Consider the following 22,787-nt stretch of genomic DNA (forward strand, 5'->3'; position numbering starts at 1 on the left):
CCACCTGCTGTTGTAAAGACCCGACTCCCTATTGTGGTGCATCCGTGTTATTTTACTGGTGTGCGTCTTTTATTTTGAAAGCCTGACTTTATCAGCTACAGGATGTGTCAAAGAAGATATTGCTGGAATTTTGCCGACCGGACCGGAAGCTGTGCTGCTCTGGCAGAACCGGAGATGCCTTTTTTGTGAAAGTTAAAATACTGAAAAAATATGTGAGGGTGCGGGGAGAGAAGGGCAAAATACAATAGTTTCCTTGTGAAAGACAAAAATGGTTAAAAACACAATTTAACAAGTTCTGAATCCCTTAGTCTGTTGACACATGCAAACCCTCAAAACAACTGCATGAGAGAAATGCTGCAGGTTCGTGAAACAAAATGGAAGGGGGGGGGGGGGGCCCAGGTACACTAGAAAGACAGGTACATTTTTGGTCGCAATATTTTATAATATTGTAGCGTAGCATATGTCTGGCTCCCCTGGTAACCTGGCCAACTTCCGTTTTGTGAAATTAACTTTTTAAAATCGTTCAGGAAGTGCAGCATTTAAATGATTGCAGCATTTTTATTTTGCAGCATTTTCACGCTGCATCTGTTTTGCTGCGCCTTTGGCCTCATCGCCGCCTTTTCGTCTAGAGAAAGAAAAGAGTAAAGTGTAATATTAAAATGAATTGATAGGCTTTATATAACAATGAATAAGTACATGATATATGATAAAAACACCTTAATTAAACATTTAAAAATATAACATACTAAAGCACAATACAGTGGAACCTCTAATGAACATGTTCAAGCTGTAATTTGTAGATTTTTTTTCCCAAATTTTTCCACAGGAAATAATGGTAATAGGAAAATAATCTGTTCCAAAGTCAAACAGTCTCCAACATTAGGCCTTTCTTAAGGTTGTTCATAAAATTTGAAGTAACGTAACAATAATTCATAATTACGACCTTAAATTCGATATGCCTGTGAATATTTCCATTCATCCAGGTCTTTGTATTGTCTTGTTGTATTAAATCGAATGCTGAACAGTCCAGTGGCAATCGATTCACTGCCCTGAGAATCAAGCGTGCTAATGAAGGCGGCTCTCACGCCAGGGTTTTGTGAGAATTCAAAGGCGCATTGAATATTGTCAAACTGCCTTTTGTACAAGCTAAGGGCCATTACACTCCACTGGTACCAATGTTGTAATCCAGGGTGGACCACTTTGCTTGCTAAACTCTGAGATAAACAATGTGACAACAGAAGAAGGAAAATGCACTTGTTTCAAGTGTTTTGACAAGTCAAATTGCACTTGCCCCACTTGCCTAGTATGCCAGGTAGATAAAGAAATGTAACATTTTAATAAAAAGATAAAAAAAAAAGGAAGGATGCCATTTCAGCAAACCACAACAAAATGCAGTGTGTCACTCTCATACATGCCGTATTCCACATAATTAAAATACACTGTGAACTGTAAAAGCTATTTATTTTCTTTAGCTTTTCTTCCCGGTTCTTAGGACCACATTGCTATCGAAGAAGTAGTCAGTGGGCACACAATTTAAAAGGTTTTCAAATTTCATTAAAGAAATAAGAGCAATTTCGTTACAGCTACATTGACAAGAAAGACGGCCAAAGAGCCCAGAGTCATAATATGTAACAGCACCGAAAAAATACACTATTGATGCATCATATATAAACATTAGAAGTTTGTCTAAGCACTTCATCTTATTCACTCTGTGGACATACAGATCCATACAGATACAGGTTCTCAATGTGCTTAGTGTGCAGGCAGTGGCAGCTTTTTATTTGGGTGTTTCATTGTAGGAAATGCCAAACAACAGTGGTAGAATAAGAACCTCAAGCTGCCTAATTATGGTGCATTCAGTGATCGGTAGGTGGTGTTTTAGTGGCCTACGACGAAAAGTGTTTGACAGGAGAACCATCGTCTCTGATGACTCAATATATGACATATTGCAAATGTCACAAAAGCCGCAATGTCATTTTTTTAGGTTTTAAAATATGACAGAAGAACTCCATGTGAGGAAAATATTTATTTCAGTTTTTGTAACAAACCAACAAATAATGTCATGCAACTCATGTGTCACATCCAAGCAGCACAACCACACCAACACAAACATTGACAGATCTGAAAAAGTAATAATAATAAAAAAAATGTTGTTGGTGGTTTCTTCACTCTGTAAGAGAGACAAAGTTTGCATCATGTATTGTGCAGTAAAGCTTTGCGTTAAAGGTACAGATGTCCTTCTTGCTCACCTCTGACACTGAGCATGGTGGAACATTCGGATCGACCCAGAGCGTTCTCTGCTGTGACCGTGTACTTTCCGACATCTTTGGGGCCCACGCTGAGGATCAACATGGAGCAAACTCCACAGGTGTTTGAGATGTAATAGTTGGTATTAGTGTTTATGTTGACGTGATTCCGGTACCACGTGATGCGAGGTTTGGGGTTTCCTGTCACGGCACAGCTCATGTAGCATTCGTAGCCTTTTGGTGCCGTGTGAAGCTTTAAAGGTACGATGAAGTCCGGAGCACATCGCAAGTCGCGTTCTTCTCTGGTTGATAAGTTCAGTGAAACTTTTTCTGCAAAAGAAGAGTCTCAGGTATAATTACAACGGAGACAGTTTAAGCTTGCCGTTTGTTCTGGGCAGTGGTAACTTGGAAACGAGGGCAAGTTCACATTCAGCAGATTGTGTGGCGGTGAATAAAATATTGTTACTCTAAATCCTGAAAAGTTTACATATAAACTCAACAAATCAAGCCACATGAACTAGTCAAAAGAAAATCAATGTAGGGATGGGTATTGTTTTAATTGTATCTCTTACTGCTGCCAAATTGGTGCCATAATTGCATGACAGAGTCTTAGGGCCACATTGAAGAAAAAAACATCTGAGATTTCAAGAATAAAGTCGTAAATAAAGTAAATAAAGTCCTACATTTACAAGAAAAAACTGATAACTTAATGTTACAGGCATTGCCTGAAACAGCTATGAAAAGGGGGGCCTCATGTGAATGTTGGCCTTTGGCATGTGGAGGGAGTGGGGTATGGAAGGCAGAAGTGAGAAGGGCTAGCCATGCTAGCTTGTCCTCAACTGCTCTGTTTTGCTGCTGCCACGTTATAAGTAAAAGCTTCCCTTGAGCAAGAGGAAAGTTTCCTTCCTTCCTGGAGAGCTTCGCTCTATGTTCCCTCTGGCACGTATGATATTACGACTTTATTCTCGTAAATTTACGACTTTATTCTCATAAATTTACGGTTTTATTCTCGTAATGTTACGATTTTAATCTCGTAAATTTCCGACTTTATTCTCGTAAATTTACGATTTTATTCTCGTAAATTTCCGACTTTATTCTCGTAAATTTACGGCTTTATTCTCATAATGTTACGACTTTATTGTCGTAAATTTATGACAATAAAGTTGTAAATTTATTACTTTTTTTCTCTTAAATTTATGGCTTTAATGTTGAAATCTCTCTTTTTTTTCAATGTGTCAGTACTTTTAAAAAGGTAAACATATAATTTTTGGCCAATAACAATGTTTTTTTTTATTTTTACGGAATTTTGCGACAAGCTTGTTGAACAGAATAATAATTTCTATACTTTAATAATAAAAATAAAACGATAACTAAGTAAGAAATTCACAAATATAAATTAAAATCCACATCAAATTGTCTTAATTATCACAGCAATGCAATCAGCAATACAAAATACATGGAATGTACAAAAAAAAACCCAACCTGCTTGCAATGTTCAGAATTCTTCTATTGACCTTTTTTGCTTTTTTTCGCGGGAGCTACAGATGAAAGTCTTACAAGTATTCAACTTGTGTGTGAATTTCTGACTTGAAGGCAAAGTATTTTTGTCCCAGTAGGGGGCAACAGTTCTCTTTTCCTCCAACCGGCAGCGACAGATTGTCTATGAAGAAGATGGATTGTGGGTTGAGAGAGGAAAATGGCGAAACACATGCAGAAATCTAGCGGAGACAAAAATTACAGGCAGCTAACACTGTCTTGTCTGGCGGTGGATCTGCCTTTAGTATTGATCGCGAAAGATAGAGGTGACATGGGTGATGTAGGTGACGTAGACACAAATGCAGTTGACAATGGCAGCCAAAGCAACAGGCTAGTGGTTAGCGTTGCTGAGCCATGTGGCGCAACACCGGAGCCTGACACCGGAAGCAGTTCAGAGTCGGGTGACTCAGAACCCGACCCTGATTCTTCTGACCAGTGGCTGCCGTCTGGATCGGTCAGCAGCAGGGATTCATCCCCACATCCAGCAGACCCCACGTCACTCACAAAAAGCTTGTTTTCTCTGTTTTTTGGTCAAAATCAGGTGTTTTTGCAGAAACTACCCTATGTTCTACCCCCAATATCTAAAGACCCAAAAAGGCTAGAAACAAACTTTTTTTTTTAATGAAAGAAAAGAGGCTAGAGTTTCTTTAGATAGTTTCAATTGTTTATGTAGTCCAAAAACTCAATATTCTGTGGGTCTTGAAAGTTCAGCAAAATGCCCCAAAACTCTGGCAGTATGAAGCTCTCTGCTCTGAACATGGCTGGCAGTCAATGGGTTAATGGTTGGACACATGAAATGATGTGACTCACGCATATTTCACTCCTCTGACCATGCCTCATCGTCCTTGTTAAAACATATTGCTCCTCTGCTCGTATTTTCCTCACACGGTTAGTTTCTCCTGTTTCTTCTATTGTTTACAGTATTGGCGGTTAGCAAGGAGCTCACAAGGTTAGGTAGTTTGGTAGCCATGACCACAACAAGAGACGGCACGAAGGAGATTGATTGACAATGGTCTACAGCCAATCAGGATGCAGAAGACAATGGGCAGTGCAGACAGAGGAGAGAGAATAGGGAGAAACCGGTCTGGTGCTAAAGCACAGAACTCAACTTCCCACAATGCAATTCTTCTTAAAGGGCCAGGCTTGGCCTGTAACAGCGTTCATGCACAGTAAAAAAAAAAAAAAAAAGCACTACATTTGCTCTAAAACAGCGAGTCCGCGAAAGGTGAACCGCAATGGATGCGTAGTATGCGTAGTGCGTAGTACAAATTGGGTTGCCTGGCGCATGACTGATGTAAAACAAATTGACAGACGACGTAGTTTACACATGTGTAGTGCAAATCGGGTTGCCTACCACATAGAAAAAAGGCCGGCCTGATGTAGATGTGTTCTGCACATGTGCAGAACCGATTGTGTTTCTGGTATGGATCGTGTAGTGACAGCGCTACGTAGTCGTATGGCGACACGTGTGAGCAGTATTGGAAATCTGCACTGTTATTGGTGTATTCATGTATATTATAAAGTTTTAAAAGAGCGCTAGGGTCTGTGTTCCTCTGTGGAGACTTACAAGATGTTACTTGTGCAATGTCGACCTCATAGCTTGGTGTGGTGATAACAATCTCCTTCTCAATACAGATAAGACTAAAGAGATGATCATCGACCCAAGAACAAGGGAAAAGGAGCCACATAGACCCCTGTTTATTGATGAGACTGAGGTGGAGAGGGTGAAAACCTTCAAGTTCCTTGCCACACATCAGCGAGGACCTCACCTGGTCTCACAACACCCAACAAAATATGAAGAAGTCCCAAAGGAGACTGTACTTCCTGAGAAGACTGAGGAAATTTGGCATGTCCACCACAATCCTGAGTTGCTTCTACAGATGCACTATCGAAAGTGTCCTTACCGCCTCCATCACTGTTTGGTACGGTAACTGTACAACACGTGATAGGAAGGACAGCATCAAGGACAGCACACATCCACAACACTCATTATTCACACTCCTACCGTCAGGCAGGCGCTACAGGAGTTTGAAGTCCAGGACCGCAAGGCTGGCAAACAGCTTTTACCCACAGGCCATCAGGCTTCTCAACGAAGCAGTCACACACGCCGCACGCAACACACGCACACACTTATAGCACTTTATTTATTTATTTATTTGTATTATTTATCTGTATTAATGTCTCTTCTGTTGTTGTTGCTTAATTTATCGGTATTAATGTTTCTTATGTTCTTATTAATTTTCTTGTGTTTTCTTTCTTTTTTTGGGAGAATGAACAGAATAAGAATTTCATTGCATAGTATAACTGCCTGTTTTACTGTGCATATGACAGTAAAACTCTTGAATCTTGAATCTTCAAGCACTTGTTGCAGGTGGCCAAGTTTGCAGGAGGGCTACTTAGTTCTTCGGTCGGGTTTCTACTGTTTATGTCAGTACCGGCGCCGGTATGGAATATTTCGGCACCCATCCCTACTTCTAACTACTTTTAAAATTATTCTTAGTGTGTGTCTACCTGACTGTGTTGCTGTCATCTCTCCCTATCCTGGAAACAGCATTGTGTGTGTGCGTGCGTGTGACGAGTGTATGCCATTTTTTAAAAATGGACTTAGGGACGAGACAAGCAGCAAATCAAGAAGGCACACTTTTGATCTTGGTACATACAGTAAGCAGCATATGTGCCGACGTGTGCATCAGTGGTGTAGTGTAAAATAACCCTGTTTGGGTGACACACAAACCTTTCTTTCTCTCCACCCCCCAGGTGGGTGATTCTGAGGGTGCCGATATGCCCATGTCGTTCTTGGCGTAGATCCGGAAATGATATTCCCTCCCGTGCATGATATTGCACACTGTGAGCTTGTTATTGAAGAGTCTGTCGGCCACTGTGGCCCATGTGCGTTTGGTTGAGTCCAGTTTGGAAACTGTGTAGTGTAGCCGGTCGTCAAGCTTCTCATCGGGAGAAGGTTGCCAGGTCACCGTCACTGTGCCAGGCACGTTTTCCTCCAGTTCCACTGGTCCAGGTGGTTTAGGATCATCTGTGAGCACAGTTCGACAAACGGACTTGGGAATTAAATAGCTGAGCATGTCTACATCTTGTCTTACGGATGTTTTACCTGTGACCCTGACTTCGGTACTGAAGGTTTCCTGTCCTGCCAGATTTTTCACCAAAATGGAATAGATGCCAGAATCGGAGCGCTCGGACGAAGGGATCAATATCTGTGATGCGCCGTCTGAGTTACTCACAGTAACCCGCTTTGGCACCGGCCCGTTGTCCTTGAGCCACATGATGTCTGGAGGTGGGGAAGCCTGGGAAAAAAGGCCATTAGTAATTTGATAGGAATTGCATCCCGAATATTATGTTGCTTGTATTAGATACGGTAGTTGAAAACGAAAGAAACGTTAAAATTGGAACTCTTACCTCAAAGTTTATGGTGACCCTGACGGTGTTACCAGCCCTCACCACCACGAATGTCTTCATCTTTTTGTTTGTGAATTTTGGTCTCACTAAAAAAACAAAATGCCTCAGTGGTTCAATATTGAAATATCTCCTCTACTGTATAGTTGTCAGAGAGAAATGCCATATGTCACACTTCATTTTCATTTATCATGTGCGAATTAAAATGAAAGTGAGATTTTGCTGGAATGAAATTGTTGTAAAAAAAAAAAAAGAAAAAAAGAAAAAAATGTCACCGTTTACTCAACTAAACCTAAAATAAATACAGTATCTGGTCAATAATTTTGATATTAAATGTGTCATTTGTTTCACTTATTCCTATAAATTATTCCTAAAATTATTATTTTTTTTTTGTTGAATATTCCAAATGCGCTACCATTGGTTGGATCCGACTGACACTGTGACGATGCAAATTGATTAATGGTGAGGGGGAAAACAATCTGCATCCATCAGAACAATAATCATTGTTGAAACAACTACTTGATAATAACTAGGAGTTATGACATTCAATTCAAATAATAATGTTTTGACAAACCAAGAGGTGGCATTGCAAGGACATAGTTGGCCAGCTCCTCGGGTTCACTCTCTCCTCCGTCATTGCTTGCAATGACTCTGACCCAGTACATATCCATTGCCCTCAGGCCTTTTGCCGTGTAGGTGGTGGTGATGGTGGTGCTTCGGGACCATTCAAGGCACTGTGCATTCCTTATCTCGACAAAATATCCTTTGGCTTCATCCTGTACGTCAGGTTTGTCCTCAGGTTTGGTCCAAGTCAAGACAAAGTGGTTGTAAGACGTTTCTGTCACTTTTAAGCCAATAACTTTACCAGGAGGTTCTGGAGAGAGCAGGATGCATGTCATGTAGTTTGAGCTATTGAAGTTAATAATGAGACGAGCAGTGAGATACAGCAATCAATGCAGTGGCAGCACTTACTTTTGGGATCCCGTGCGAAAACAAAATCACACGGGTTGCTGAATTCACCAGGTCCCGAAAGGTTGACCGCCAAAACTCTGAATTCGTACTCCATACCTGCCACAACATCCTTCACTGCACATTTCTTCTCTGTAAATACATGACACATGTCACTATTCTGGTCTGCACAATCACTTTGACGCTCAGAAAATGAATCAAAATAACACACCTTTTATTGGCTCATTTGAAGCATTCACCGCAGTCCAGAGGTTACTTCCCTTCTTGCGTTTTTCCAAAATGTAGCCCAGAATTTGTGATCCTCCCGTATTACTTGGTGCTGTCCAAGAAAGGTTTATGCAGTCGTCAAAGGCACTGACCACCTTTGGAGGTGTTGGGGCACCAGGGAAGGCTGAAGCATGGAGAGAGAGTGGGACATAAAAAACACTGATATTTCATGAGAAATACTACATGTTATTTTGAGTGCTCAGGCCGCATTTATTAGGCTTCTTGTAATATAGAATTTTGTGGCTGCAGAGGTTGCTGCTGTGCTGGTAAAAGTGTCATTACAAACACTAACATCCTTGACTGGCTGAAACGAAGATAGCTATACTTTAGAACCCGTGAAAGTTAAATTCAATTGAAAAAAAAACTGCCCCGTGTGAGGCTCGAACTCACGACCTTCAGATTATGAGACTGACGCGCTGCCTACTGCGCCAACGAGGCCTGAGAGAACACCGGGGAAAGTCTTTACTTATATGGAATTGTAAATCGGTAATCCTGCTCACATACCAAGCAGATGTCGATGTTTCCGTGTCAGCGTCCGCCACAGCCCCCTCGCAATGCGGAAGGGTATACAAAATGTTGGTAACTGTGACCTCAGGTGGCTACATAAACTAGCTAGCATGTGTAGCAATGGCATTAGCATGTCGTTCTTGCTTTTACTTTTGCAATACCCCACTCATTTATTCTACAGGACGGGTCTATAATACAAGGTTCGGTGTTATTTTAGAACCCTGATAGTGAGGACATCTCCATGGTAACCTGTGGTTGAAGGTAAGAATTTAAAACATACTCCTCAACCCTTACAGTAGTTGTAAAAACATGAAGGGTGAGTGTTTCTCAGAGGCTGTCACATTTTTACGTACACATCCTTGGCTTGATCTGTAATGTTGTCCTGTGTGTGTTTACATGAAGCAGTGTCCCAGTCAGGTTAAGACTGACAGCATCACAGTTTTTGAAATATCTAGTTCTGATTTTGCTGTACGGTATGTATGCTCAGCTTCCCAACATTGTGCGTTAGTCACACATTGCAAACGAGTGGTGCTGCCCCTCACCTAGTATCCCAGCTTGCAGGTCTTCAGTCTCCATCACATCACTCACACCCTCTGAGGTCAAAGCTCGGATTCTATAGCAGTATTTGCGTCCACGGTCCACGTCTGTGTCACGGTAGAAAGGTACGCCAGGGATCTCTCCTACTTTTTTCCAAGTGTTTCGCCCAACCTGTTGTCGCTCCATGATATAGTTCATCACTGGCGAGCCACCATCATCCTTCGGAGGCCTCCACTTAAATTCAATGCACGTAGCAGAACTTAGTGTTATCTCTGCAGGACCCAGCGGTGAAGTGGGTTTGTCTGAAATACAAGAATTGCCATTTTTAATGTGTCAGATTAGAAAAATGGAGAAATCCTGTGTTTGACTGAAATTGTATTCATTGGCTTACCAAGCACAATGAGCTGTGTAATTGCCTCAGCGGTGCCATGTTCATTTTTGAGCTTGATCTTGATCTCTCCCGAATCCCTCCTCTGGCATCTGCTCAACAGCAGGCGGCTGTGATTGGACGATTTCTCTACCCTGGTGCTGCTGGCGTCGTCATGGAGCTCCTCTCCCTCTCTGTACCACTGGATCTTAATGGGCTCAAAGCCGAGAAAATTCAGTTTGAAGACGGCGTTGTGCCCTATTTTAATTCTTAAAGGCTCTGTGAACACACTGAGGTCGTCGGGATCAAACCTTGGAGGATCTGAAATGGGAATGTTGAAGATTATGTCACCATAAAGTGTTACAGGAACACTGCATGCTTTCAAACTTGATTATTGTTACTGAATTTTCAAACCTTTGACGTTCACCACTGCTTCTGTTTTTCGATTGTCTGCCTCAAAACGGTATTTCCCAGAGTGCTCCTCCTGGCATTTCATTATAAGTAATTTATGGATTGCACCCTCTTTCGAGATTATAAACGTGTCGTCTGGAATGAGCTGACAGGAAAGGGGGCAGATGAAAATGAATCGACAGAGCATTGACAGTCACGATTATTCTATACATCCGGGGTGTCCAAACTTTTTCTACTGCGGACCACATACTGAGAAATGCAAGGATGCAAGGGCCTCTATGATATTTTGTAAACCAACACATGTAGTTATGCTAAGAAGCTACAGTATATATATTTCAAGAAAAACATTGCATCTCAGCTTTGTGATATACTGTAGGTTAAAAAGTGCAAAAACCATCATGGTTGGTCATTGTTCTTTTGTCCCATTTTTGTTGTTGTTTTTTAAGATGTTCTAGGGGTGTGCTGATACAGAGCCACACAATGACATCACCTCCATCACCACACATCACCAAATTAGTCACCACCGACAGGGGCTCGTTCGTCTGTTATAGCTAATGACTTTTTGCTGTTCTGTGGGAGTTTCCTGTGTGATGCAGCTTCATATACGCAATGAGGTTCGTCGTGATAAACTTACACAGTTCTGTGCCACCACGGGAAACTTGTGCATGATAAAAGTTTTGCACTCAGCTGCAACATCGTTTTACTGCCACACAGCTGACATCCCTCTTGTTCTTGCTACTTTGTTAGCACTCTAGCAAACACTGATGTTGAGATCACATGGGCTCTATCCGCTCGCTGCTTGTATTGCAGTACCAATATCTGAGATTTGAGATGGAGGCCGATATAATCTGTTATTGTTTTTTTTTGCTGATAGCGGCCTGATATATATGATATCAATAGTGGATCATGACACCCCTAAAATATTCCAAATATTCCTTCTTAAAAAAATCTTAATGAAAATCCTTTTCATAATATTATGACTTTATTCCTATAATATTTTGACTATAAAATTCTAACCTAATATTCCAAAAATTACAACTTTGTTAAATTACTACTTTATTTTATGTTGTCTGTTTCTCATTGTATTACAAGTTTTTAAAAATAATTGTTTTCTTCAAAATTGCTACTTTTTTTCTTGTTAGACTACAGCTTTTTTTTCTCTTAATATTTTGACTTTATTCTCGTAAAATTCCATTTCTTTTTTCCATTTGTGCTGCTGTTTTTTTTTTTTTTTAATTTTCCAACCATTTCAACTTTCTTCTTGTAAATGTTATTCTCGTTATTATTACTTGATTCCCATAGTATTTTGACTTTAGTCTCGTAACATTATAACTTTTTCTGCAACCTAATTTTCCAGAAATGACAACCTTAATTTGCTTTGTTTGTGTCTCATAATGTTGTGACAAAAACAAGATATTTTTTATTTAATGTTTGAACTCTATGCAACTATAACGATGTTATTTTTCCTCATATTACGTTATTCTCATAAAATTGCAACTTTTTCTTGTTAGATTACAACTTTTTTCCCTTAATTGCAAAAATGATTGCTGATTTTTACATTTTTGCTTTTGTTTTTGTAGTTATTACATTTAATTTTATATACATTCTAAAATTCTAAAAATATAGAATGTGGGGCGGGCCAATAAAAAACAGCCGTGGGCCACAAATGGCCCCTGAGTCTCACTTTGGACACCCCTGCCATATACAAGTCCTGTTTGTGTTAAAGTGTTGTGATCTGCATCAGCCCAAACTAAACAACATGTATAGTATGAGCACTCGTATATGGAAAAAAGAAAGGATGATGCCTCTTTTCCATTTGCTGTATTGACAAACTAATCTAATGTGAACAGTGACCCCATGGCTGACCTTTTCGCCATCTCTGAACCAGACTCCCTCGTAGTCTTCTTTGCTGAGTTTACACGTTAGCTCCGCATTCTCACCGATGATGGCATTGATGTCAGACAATCCCCAGATAAATTGAACCCCGGGATCTAACATATGCAACAGTGATAAGTTAGTCGAGTAGTCACATGATGTATTTCCACTCGCTTTTAAAACTGATAATTGGCCTGGTCTTGGCCTTTTTTAATGGCTTTGTTGTAGTATCCGCACAGCATACATGCATATTCATGACAGTTTTTCAAAGGGCTGAAGGATTAGCGAAACTAATTGTATTTTGTTGGTACAATCAACAAACAACATTGAATGTTTGAGAATATGGACTCACAATTAGGAAGGTGAACCGATCAAAATCATTGTGTTAATACATCAACTGAAGCCATTTGTTGGCCTTCTCTTCTCTTCTGAATACTTACCAATAACTACATCTTCTATCAGTGGGCCGATTCTTTTACGTCTCGGTTGTGTGGCAACACCAATCACTTCTTCATCTTCCATCAACTCACTGTCTTCATTAAATAAGCTCTGACCTGTAAAGACCAAACGTGATGATATATTGAATACTCTAGGATTAAATGAAGGGTATATTATATCCACAAACAAAGAGTTCATTCCTGAACAATTAATTGAGCTTTATGAATTTGCGTTGACACTTCTTCACTTTTCTGCATCGTCACCAGTTCTTTGTCGTATCTGACGTACGTTTTTTCTTTTTCGCCGTCAGCTTCGCGTTTACTTCATTCAACTCATCATCACGTGCGTCGCCCCACTCTGCACAGATGAAATAGAAAAAGGAGAAGAAAGAAGAAAAATACTCAAAGGTAGTCAATCGCCGAAACATATACCAGTCCCCGTTAATGTGGGTATAAAGAGCTGTGATATTCTCTGCATGTACCTTGTGCATCCAGCTCTGTCTCTTCATCCATGTTTCCTGCATCACGGTCCTCATTTCCCTCAGATTTTCCTGCTTCAAAACCATCTATAAAGCAACAGGCTGTTAGCTTAATGGACAGAAAAGCAATGATGTTACAATTATGCCATAGCATTGCCTCATAACGGCAGAGAGGTTCCAGAGTACCAGCATGCATGTTAGGATTGTTCATAGGCGTGACTGTGAGTGTGAATGGTTGCGAGTCTACAGCAGTGATTGGAACACCAATATACTGTAAATGACATCTTCAAGACAAAACACTTTTAATGTACAAAATAACCATCAAATTACTTATTTGTTCATATATTTGTTCATTCATGCTGTGTCTCTTTTCTGCTCCGTTCTCCTTGCGCCGTGAGGAGTTGAGGCGCACTCGTAATTGTGTTTGTTAGGTGCTCATTTTTATTAATCTAGCCTCGATGACAATTGGTGTAGCCTTGGGGGTATGCGTACCCCACTTTGGGAACCTAGGGTCTACAGTATATGCCATGTGATTGATTGGTTGACACTACTGTGGACAAGCTGTAGAAAATGGAAGGATTACTTCGTACAGATACAGATTGTCCAATCAAATTGCCCCAATGTCATCCCCAGACCGCTCATTTTCCCTTGAGGGTGTAGTATGTCAACTGAGGAGGATCGCTGGGGTATGTTGTAGTGTATGAACCAAGTCAGTGAAAGTGTGTCTTAGCATTCACATGCAATTCTGAGGCAATCGGCATTACTGCTTTTCTTATAAAGCAGCAAAATAAAAGTGATACTAATATAATACATGTGTTTTATATTGCAAATTCCAATTGTACTTACCGCCAACACTGAGTGCATTGAGCACTGACTTGAGAATATTGCCATTAATGTTTGCATCATGCAGGTCACCCCCACTGTATTTAACAGGTCCGGTCAATGAAATGAGCTCTCCATCTTTTCCATAAGTGGATAATGTCTTCTGTTCTGTCAGTTCTCCTGCATCATGTTTTGCTTTGACAGCTTCCAGAAGCTTCTCCATTTCTTCTCGGTTTTTGATTTGCTGCTCTCTGACCACTTGCTCAAGGTCTATTCCTGCCCCTCCAGTTTTCTTCTTGCCAGCCGCTTCAAGGTCAGCTAAAGCCACAAGCATCACCAATCACAACCCATATTATTTTAGGAGAATTATCAGATGACATTCATATACGGTAGCGATGGTGCTTTTCAAGTTGATTCAGTTACCTTCCACATCTAGCTCAGCCTTGCATGATGCACTGCCAGCCACAGCTGAGTAGACACCTTTGTCTTCCCCGGTGCAGTCTTTGATCAGCAACCTGTGGATCATGTTGTGGTCGGACACGCTGATTTTGTATTTTTCACTGTCCTCCAGCACGTTGCCGTTACCCAGCCACGTGATCTTGGGAAGTGGATGGGTAAGGACACATTCAAAGAGTGCGGTATCTTGTTCTTCTGTTACTGCTTCTTGAAGTTTGACAACAAAGTCCAGATTGGGAACTGAAATCATACATATAGTAAATCAGGTTCCATCATATTTGTGAAGGACCATCTTTATTCCCTGACATTTCCTCAGATAACTATTTTGTCACCCTTATTTAACTAACACATTGTGAATATATATTTACATGTAACATATTTCTCTGATTTTGTTAGACCGCTTACCGACTCATCCTTGCAAACACAGACGTAAAATGTGAACTGAATGACTGCTGCTATTCTTATTATACCTGTCATGTAATGAAATTCTTAATTTGTAATACTGTCTAACTAATCTTATCCGACATTATTAATATTTTGACTTATTTTTGACTCTCATAAAATGGTGTTTGTTTTTTTTATTTTAATTTCCAACAATTTCAAATTTCGTCTTGTAAATTTTCTTTTCGTAATTATGACTTTATTTCCATAATATTTTTATTTTATTCTCTTAACATTATATGTTTTTCTGCAACCTAATTTTCCCCCAAAAAACATTTTTTATTGTTTTGTTTGTTTTTCATAAAATTACGACTTAAAAAAATAATGTCTTAATATTTCAGCTTTATGCTACTAAATTTATGTTATGTTTCCTTATAATATTACGTGTTACCTTTTCTTGTTAGATTACACCTTTTTTATGTAATATTTTGCCTTTATTCTTGCTGGGGGGTTTTTTTGTTTTCTTGTAAAATTATGTTAAAATGAGCTGCGGGCCAAAAAAAAAAAAAAGGCCGCAAATTGTCCCCCTGCTGCGCTTTGGACACCCCTGTCATAAACTTTGTGTATTGGGAGTATGTCCTTTTTTGATAAACAGAATGCATTCTGCCTCCATTTAGCAAATCTAAATCTAATCTTCTAAAATTGTCAGAAAACGTTTTTCCATATGAACTATTCGAGCTCACATGTCAAGGCCTCTAAAAGTTGTATCCTTCAACACAATTTTGTGCAATTTTAGTCCAGTCGCAAGTTACAGTTGTGCAACTAAGAAAATTGTCACTGTGATTCCTATGCTAATTTGTGTGAACATACTTGAAAAGTTTTCAGCATCCTTTGCATTCCCACCGCTTACAAGGCCGGCTATCCTCAATAAATCTTCATCGGAGGCACTGATTCCATCCTGTTAAAAGACAAAATAAATCGTGCATAAGCTTAAGCACAAATTACTAAGGCATTAACACATAGTTGCCATTAAGGGCGAATAAATACTAATTTAACAGTAAAGAGCTGGGGGTTTTAAAGTGTGAGGTGGGCCTCCTCTGGGAGGCGCCAGAGGACTTGAGTGGAGGCACAAGAGCTTGGGAAAAAAAGCGCATCTTTTTCAAACCTGCGCAGCTAACGTCAGTTCCGTCAACGCAAAATGAATTGTTTTTAGTGCTTACAGTGAGTAAGTAAACAGAGTGTGGGGTGAGCAGAAAACGCAACACAGTATGGTCCAAAAAATCAGTTTGTATCTGTATTCTAATTCTCTGAGTGGAGGCTTGTGGTGCCATTCTTTGAAACCAGAGTGCTTTATACCTGTAGTGCTCGCTGTCTCTTTTCCTCCATTTTCTTGCGCATCAAATGCATGTCCTCAGGTCCTAGTGCATCATAGTCCCTCTGCAAGGTCTCCCGGTATCGCTCCTCTCGCTCTTTGACTTTATCTGTGTTGTTTTCATTGAAAATACTAAAGGTATTGTAATTAAGAGGTTTGGTTATTTAGTAGCACTGACACTTTATTTCCATAAAAAAAAAACGCACATGCACAGTCATTCTTACTTTGAGTTTGTCTTTCTCAACATTTTTCTGAAATCTGATGGATCAGTTACAACTAGGGGGAGAGAAAAAAAGACAGTTTTAGGTATAGGTATAAAGTTGCTGGGGATTAAAAGAAATGGCGTGTACACTTTTGGAACTTGAAGCAACATTCATTCATTTTCTATGCCGCCTATCCTCACTAGGGCCACTGGGTCTGCGGAACCTGTCCCAGCTGAATTTGGGCGAGAGGCAAATTGCACATATAGACAAACAAACATTCACACTCACATTGATACCTACGGACAATTTAGAGTCTCCAATTAACCTAACATGCATATTTTTGGAATGTGGGAGGAAACTGGAGTACCCGGAGTAAACCCCCATTCGAACCCATATCTCAGATTCCAGATCTCCTGACTGCGTGGCCAGCATGCATAGAAAAATCCAAACTAAATTGATAATCCCAATCATAACCTACCATCTGTAACATTTAATGCCGTGGCGCAGATGGCTTTTCCATATTCATTGACTGCAAAGCATTTGTATGTGTCTGCATCTGCACCCATTACTGCCCGAATCTAGAAGAACAAATAAACAAAAAACAAATAAGCAAGTTACTAGATGCCCCGGTGGAATTCAAACAAAAAGATTCCCATTGTAAATTTGGGGTTTTAATTTGGAATAGTTGACTTACTCACCTCTAATATGTACTCCCCTGTTGATTCATCATACCTAGTCTGATATTTTTCATTGTCTGAAATGTTGCCTCTTACTCTTTTCCATGTCACTTCAGGTTTTGGCTCTCCTGCAATCAATGCCTTGAAAACAGCTGATTTCCCTACAGTAGATGACAGGTAGAAATGTTGAGTATTTGTTTTCTTTGCAACAAACTGTAGCTGCAGTTCATACCCGGATGACTACTGTGAGAAACAGTTTTGTCTAGACTCTAGACTCTAACAGCTCACCTTCTGGGACATTTACTTGGTTTAGTTTACGTTTGAAATCTGGTACGCTTTTCCCCTCTGGTATGTTGATTGTATATTGTGTGATGACCACCCCAGGGATTTTAGATCTTCTCCGGATAGAAGCTGAACAAAGAAAAGAGAATTCAAAAATAGCAAGTAACCCAAAATCAGGAAAACAATCAAGGCTGTGATATGTCAAACGTGTGTATGTGAATGTGTTGGCAACTGAATGTGTTTTATGAATACATTAGCTCCATAACTTCATAGCAGTCTGATTATACTGCCTGTTGCTCATCCACAAAATTAAATGTCCTTTTCTTTAACGACTGTTTGCTGTTGGTTTGAGTTTCAATGTTGATGGGGCGTGTGGGTGTTAACAGTCCCTAGATTATACCAGTTGTGCCTGCTGACAGCTCAATAACGTCATCTATATTTAGTTAAGAAGTCCTGCTGGCCAAATGCTAGAAAAGAAAACATGCTTGTTAAAAGGAAGTTGAAGGTTATTGGAAAATGTATTGCATAATTACAGATAGATTAAGATAGGTGAATGAAATTGAAACTAGGATTTCCTAGACAGACTTGTCTTTGTAAGAGCAAAGATCATGCAGAATTGATCAACATAAATGCAATTGTTGATGATTGCTGTGGCAATGAAAAATGATAACTAGATTGTCAACTGTTAATAAATTACAAGTAAACACAGGAATCAACAACATATTATTCAGTATGTCTTCTCAGATTTGTGATTATGGTTGTATAGACTAGAGACTTCTTCTGATACAGAGCAAGAGTCACCTGTTTTGTTGCCAGCTTTCTCATTGAAATGTTGAATGTACTGATGAACGAGGGAGAAACCTGTAGAAGAGAACACATATATTAGTATAATATTACATATTTGAATTAAATTTAGAATACTACTTGATGTGAAGTGACACACTATATTCACTTTGAATTACATTGTGCACGAATTGTGCTCTATAAATAAACTTGCCTTGCCTTGCCTACGTATACAGTACATGTACATGTCAGGCAAGATATTTATTTGTATGTACCGGTACAGTCGTCCCTCGCTATATCGCGGTTTGAATATCGCTCCCTCACTATATCGTGGTTTTTCAAAATAGAATTAATTAATAAATGATCGCTGTTTCGTTGTTGACTATAATATTATAAAATAAATAATATTGAAAGATAAGTTATATGTAGTATTCTGGTTACTAGGCATCAGTAATGTTATGAGACATGACGTTAGATTACATTACCTTTCACACTGCATGGAGACTGGCTACTGAGCCAGCATGCCATGGCTTAGATTGAGTCAAAAAAAGGTTCTCCTCTCATTCTGTGTGGAAGTGGTAGGTTTTGGGCTTCTTTGTCCTTCTTCCCCACTCTTTTTGAAACACTTTCTTAAGTATAGAATAAGTAAATTGGAAAGGCTAACTAGTTAGCTCGGTAGTTTGCTTTGCAAGCGGCAACCCTACAGTGATACCGTAGTCTGCGCAATGTGATGTAAAAAAAAAAGGAGTATAAAAGTGACTATGGAGGTGTTATTTCATGTCTACAGGCTCTAAAAATGTTAAAACCCATATTTAGAAAGTCATAAACAGGTTTTCTGTGTTCTAACTATTATTAGTATGAATCCTACTTTGCGGAAATTCACTGACACTGTCGTGTCTGGGACCAATTAACGAGGGATGACTGTATTGTATGTGTGGACAGCTACAATATCTTGGGAAGAAAATATATAGAGTAAGTGAGTGGAGAAAATACACTGTGAGTGGAAAGACAGGAAGTGGAAGTCAGTCAGGCATAACATGGAAAAGCTCAGGGAGGCCTAAACAAATTGAGGCACTGGGAGGGTCACAGCAAAGGGCAGGAGGCAGGCAACCTTAAGCCAGGGATGTTTTATTCTCATCTTGGGTTTATTGCTAAAGCCTGAGAGAGAAGAGTCCACTCAGCTGGCCCAATCTGGCTAATATGCCTGCCAGCTCGGCAACACTCACATGAATTGGAGCACAGTTGCTGCGCTCGATATCACGGAGATGGAGAGGGTATTATTTTTACTTTGAGTTCAGTCATATTTAATCTACAAATTCACAGATTCATTTTTATACTTCTGATGTAATCCCATTACAGAAATTGGGTGTTTAAATCTTTTGCCTTACCATTATCAGCTTTTATAGTTGTATAATTCAAAAAAATTATCACATTTCAATATACAGTAATTCCTCGTTTATTGTGGTTAATTGGTTGCAATACAAGTGAATTTCTGCAAAGTGTGATTCCTTATTTATAAACCAAATATTTTTGTAATTAAAGCATAGAAAACCTGTTTATAACCTTCTAAATATGGTTTGTAACATTGTTAGAGCCCTCTAGGCATTAAAATAACACCCCTATAGTCACCTTTACACTCGTAATATAGTAGACATAACAGAAAATCAGCCATTTAAGACATAAATATGACTAAGGGGTGACATAATATATGTGTGTCGCTATAAATGTGTTCCTTAGGGAAGCTGACTGGCAGGCGGACAAGAAGTGACATTGGGGATTCAGAGTTGCGTTTCAGCTTGCTGTGAGTTACGTCAGCTACAGTAGCCCATGTTTTTATTAGGCATTTTTATTCGGGATTATTGTGCCTGTTGTGATTTAATTCAAACCTGCAATCACATTGCTGACACCTGGTGACCAGTGTAGAATACTACATATCATTCACAGTGTGTTTGAATGCATCTTCTGAATGCCTTATATACTGTATGTATTTTACTTAATGTAGCAATTTTTATGCTTCAAAGTGCTTATTTCAGGCAAAAAAAAATACTAAATATTAAAAATAGACTTCAATTGCATATTTTTTTTACTAATAGTAGGCCATATTCAACTACGAAACATCATAATTTATTATATAATATATTTTTGAAAAACCATGAAAGATTGAAACTGCAAAATTTTAACCGTTAAGTGGGATGACTGTACTTGTTTTAAATGTTTTAACAGCACTCTGGCATACTGATCACTTGGAATACAAGCTGCACTCTTTGGAATGCAAAGTAAGAATTAGGGATGAGCGAGTACACTACTATCTGTATCTGTATCTGTATCTGTATCTGTATCTGTTCACCCATCTAAATGATCTGTATCCTATCTATACTTGGAGTGGTCGGGACATAAACCAGAAGTGGGCGTCTTTTAGCCAGAAATGGGAGAGGCTTAAATCGGTACATTATTTTAAGTCTGAAATTTACATGGATTGATCAGAAGTTGCTATATTTATTGTTTATTATTTAGCTATATGTGTACTGTGTATGTGTAAAAGTGATCTGTAAGACTATATTATTATTATTATCCGTGTGAAGTCGGTGATTCATGCAAATGGGAAATAATCTGTCCGCCTTGTTCACTGTATTTTTCACAAAACCACCGCATTCAGTACTACGAGCAAAGGTTTCCAACTGACTTTATATCACAAGACAAATTAGAAGCAAGCAGACGAAAAATAAAATAAAACACAGGCAGTGACCTACGAAGTTTGCCAAGTAACTTTAGTTTACCAAGTAACTTAGATACGAGCTGAGCTGAGGAAAACTTAAAAAAAAAAAACAACGTCCGGAGTGGCGGCAGTGACCAACGCAATACGAGCCGTTTTCAACTCTGTACTTGTGTGACTGGCCAATCACAGAGCGTGACGAGTGAATACACCAGTAGTTACCCAATGAGGATTTTCCTTCACCACGATGAGGGATAATGACGAGATGTACTCGTTTCATCCTCGTACTCGGCAAAAATGCATTATCCGTAACGGATACTCGTCGAAAAGGAGTTTCCGGCTCATCCCTCGTAAGATTGTCAAATATAAATGAACTATTCTCTTTGTGACAACATCGATATGTTGATTAATATGCGGACTGCTGAAGTGGCTGGAGCTGAAGACTTAATAATGTGGCATTACTTCTGGTTTAATAAACAACGATGGCACTTTGTCATAGACTCTGGGCAATGTAATCTACTTTACAGTGATAGATGACTGAAAAAACAATGAAGTAAAGGCGTCGTGAGTTTTAATACTTACACTGTTTGGTGCGTCCAGAGCCCTTTGACCTTTTCCACATTTTGCCAAGATTGGACCGACCTTGTAAAAAGAACATAGACATGAGTACCAATGATACTTGCAATGTCTCCTTTCATGGTGATGCATCATTGGCATTTTCATAGAGCTAAATTTTTACTTCTATTCTGCAGTCTGTTTTTTAGGGCCTCCAGAGTGGTAGACTGAAATACATGAATAATAAGTCCTGTAATGGCCATAAGCTGTTTCTGTTTTACGAGTACTTGCCTAGAATAGATGTGATGGAGAGACAGACTGACTTAGACCCTGTGCAGTATGACCTCCCATAATACAGTAAGTATGCACCATGCGTACTGCAAGGTCATCACATCACCTGATCATTCATTTACTGACTGGCTGGCTCACTAAAGTTTTGATGCAGCACAAAAGAAGAATTGGCGCACGGTTAATGATTAGGTTTTTGCCAAATAACTTGCCACAGAGTATTAAGGATTTAAGAAAAGATTGCGGACATAGTTGACAAATTCAAGCAGAAGACTAATAAACACCAAGAATGCTGTCATTGAGAGGCAATGTCTTACACACCTCTGCAGCTATTGATAGCTACGACCCTGTGGTGACTTCATATGGTGACACACAGTCTGACTTCACACTATTGTCACTTGGAAAGTTCCATTCTAAGAAACGTATGTGTTTAGGGTACTAATAATTGCTTGTCACTAACTGTTAATCTTTCTAACATATTTTCGCAAAGCCGAAGCAACATTCTTATGTTTTTGAAACGTACTTTACAGCGACACAAAACAGGGAACATGATTACAGAAATTGATCGCTAGAAACTGTGAAGGTCTTGGCTGGCATTTGATATAATAACTGAACTACACAAATGAATTTGTACAAATTTATTAAAGCAAACCTTTTGACTTGCAATTGAATCAGCATAGGCAGTTATGGGTTAGTAAACGCACTGCAGCGCCATCCCTGGGTGAGAACTTTAACATTCTACTGTTTACTCAAAACCCAGTTTAAAGTATACACCGTAGGTGACAAAGTATGTACTTCAGCATAACAATGAAATATACAGCACACGGTGAATTTTTAATGGCTTGTTTATCAAATCACTATAATCATCCCTATAGAGACAAAACCTCATGTGTAACTCGCCTACATTAGCACTTAACAAGATATACCTAAAGAAAGTGAAGGTTGACACAGTCAAGTGCTTTACCTTCCGGTAGATGTATCCACTTGTCGACTGACACTGAGATGGGTTTGCAGGGGTGGTGTAAGATCGTCGACCTCTCGGCCCTCACTGGAATGTTAAATCCTTTGAGAAAACAACTTTGCAAGCCGGGGCCGAGTGAGTTGGTCTTGGAGAAGCTTCCTCCGTTTGGGCTTGGGGATGCTCAGAGCGGGTGACTTGTTATTAAGGGCGAGTGGGGTGGGGGGATGAGGGGGCGTCAGATGAGGCAAGGAG

The 22,787-nt window shown here is 39.5% G+C and overlaps 1 protein-coding gene and 1 non-coding gene across 2 annotated transcripts; both read right to left on the minus strand.

Annotated features, from left to right (window-relative positions):
• Positions 1-2,022: 2,022 nt before the first annotated feature.
• On the minus strand, positions 2,023-22,698 carry LOC129182900 (immunoglobulin-like and fibronectin type III domain-containing protein 1). Its single transcript, XM_054779555.1, has 26 exons — positions 22,539-22,698; positions 21,314-21,373; positions 18,037-18,096; positions 17,242-17,364; positions 16,975-17,114; positions 16,755-16,854; positions 16,298-16,349; positions 16,058-16,205; positions 15,572-15,659; positions 14,288-14,560; positions 13,889-14,182; positions 13,046-13,129; positions 12,853-12,921; positions 12,567-12,680; positions 12,118-12,242; positions 10,255-10,396; positions 9,865-10,161; positions 9,479-9,775; positions 8,374-8,553; positions 8,166-8,294; positions 7,768-8,067; positions 7,197-7,282; positions 6,892-7,084; positions 6,517-6,813; positions 2,250-2,576; positions 2,023-2,170 (listed from the first exon to the last, which is right to left on the minus strand). Exons 2-26 carry the CDS (start codon positions 21,351-21,353, stop codon positions 2,166-2,168), a joined length of 3,963 nt encoding a protein of 1,320 aa, XP_054635530.1. The 5' UTR covers positions 21,354-21,373; positions 22,539-22,698; the 3' UTR covers positions 2,023-2,165.
• Positions 8,795-8,867, minus strand: trnam-cau (transfer RNA methionine (anticodon CAU)). Its single transcript has one exon. It is a non-coding gene; the product is annotated as a tRNA-Met (tRNA).
• Positions 22,699-22,787: the final 89 nt, after the last annotated feature.

The sequence above is a fragment of the Dunckerocampus dactyliophorus genome, chromosome 1, assembly GCF_027744805.1.
Source record: "Dunckerocampus dactyliophorus isolate RoL2022-P2 chromosome 1, RoL_Ddac_1.1, whole genome shotgun sequence".
NCBI lineage: Eukaryota > Metazoa > Chordata > Actinopteri > Syngnathiformes > Syngnathidae > Dunckerocampus > Dunckerocampus dactyliophorus.

Excerpts from the sequence above, each read along its gene's own strand:
- LOC129182900 (XM_054779555.1), bottom strand. The coding sequence starts at position 21,353 with ATGTGGAAAAGGTCAAAGGGCTCTGGACGCACCAAACAGT. Across the intron at positions 16,855-16,974 it reads CAGGGGAGTACATATTAGAG|ATTCGGGCAGTAATGGGTGC; the intron begins GTGAGTAAGTCA and ends TTGTTCTTCTAG. Across the intron at positions 9,776-9,864 it reads TACACAGCTCATTGTGCTTG|ACAAACCCACTTCACCGCTG; the intron begins GTAAGCCAATGA and ends CTTGTATTTCAG.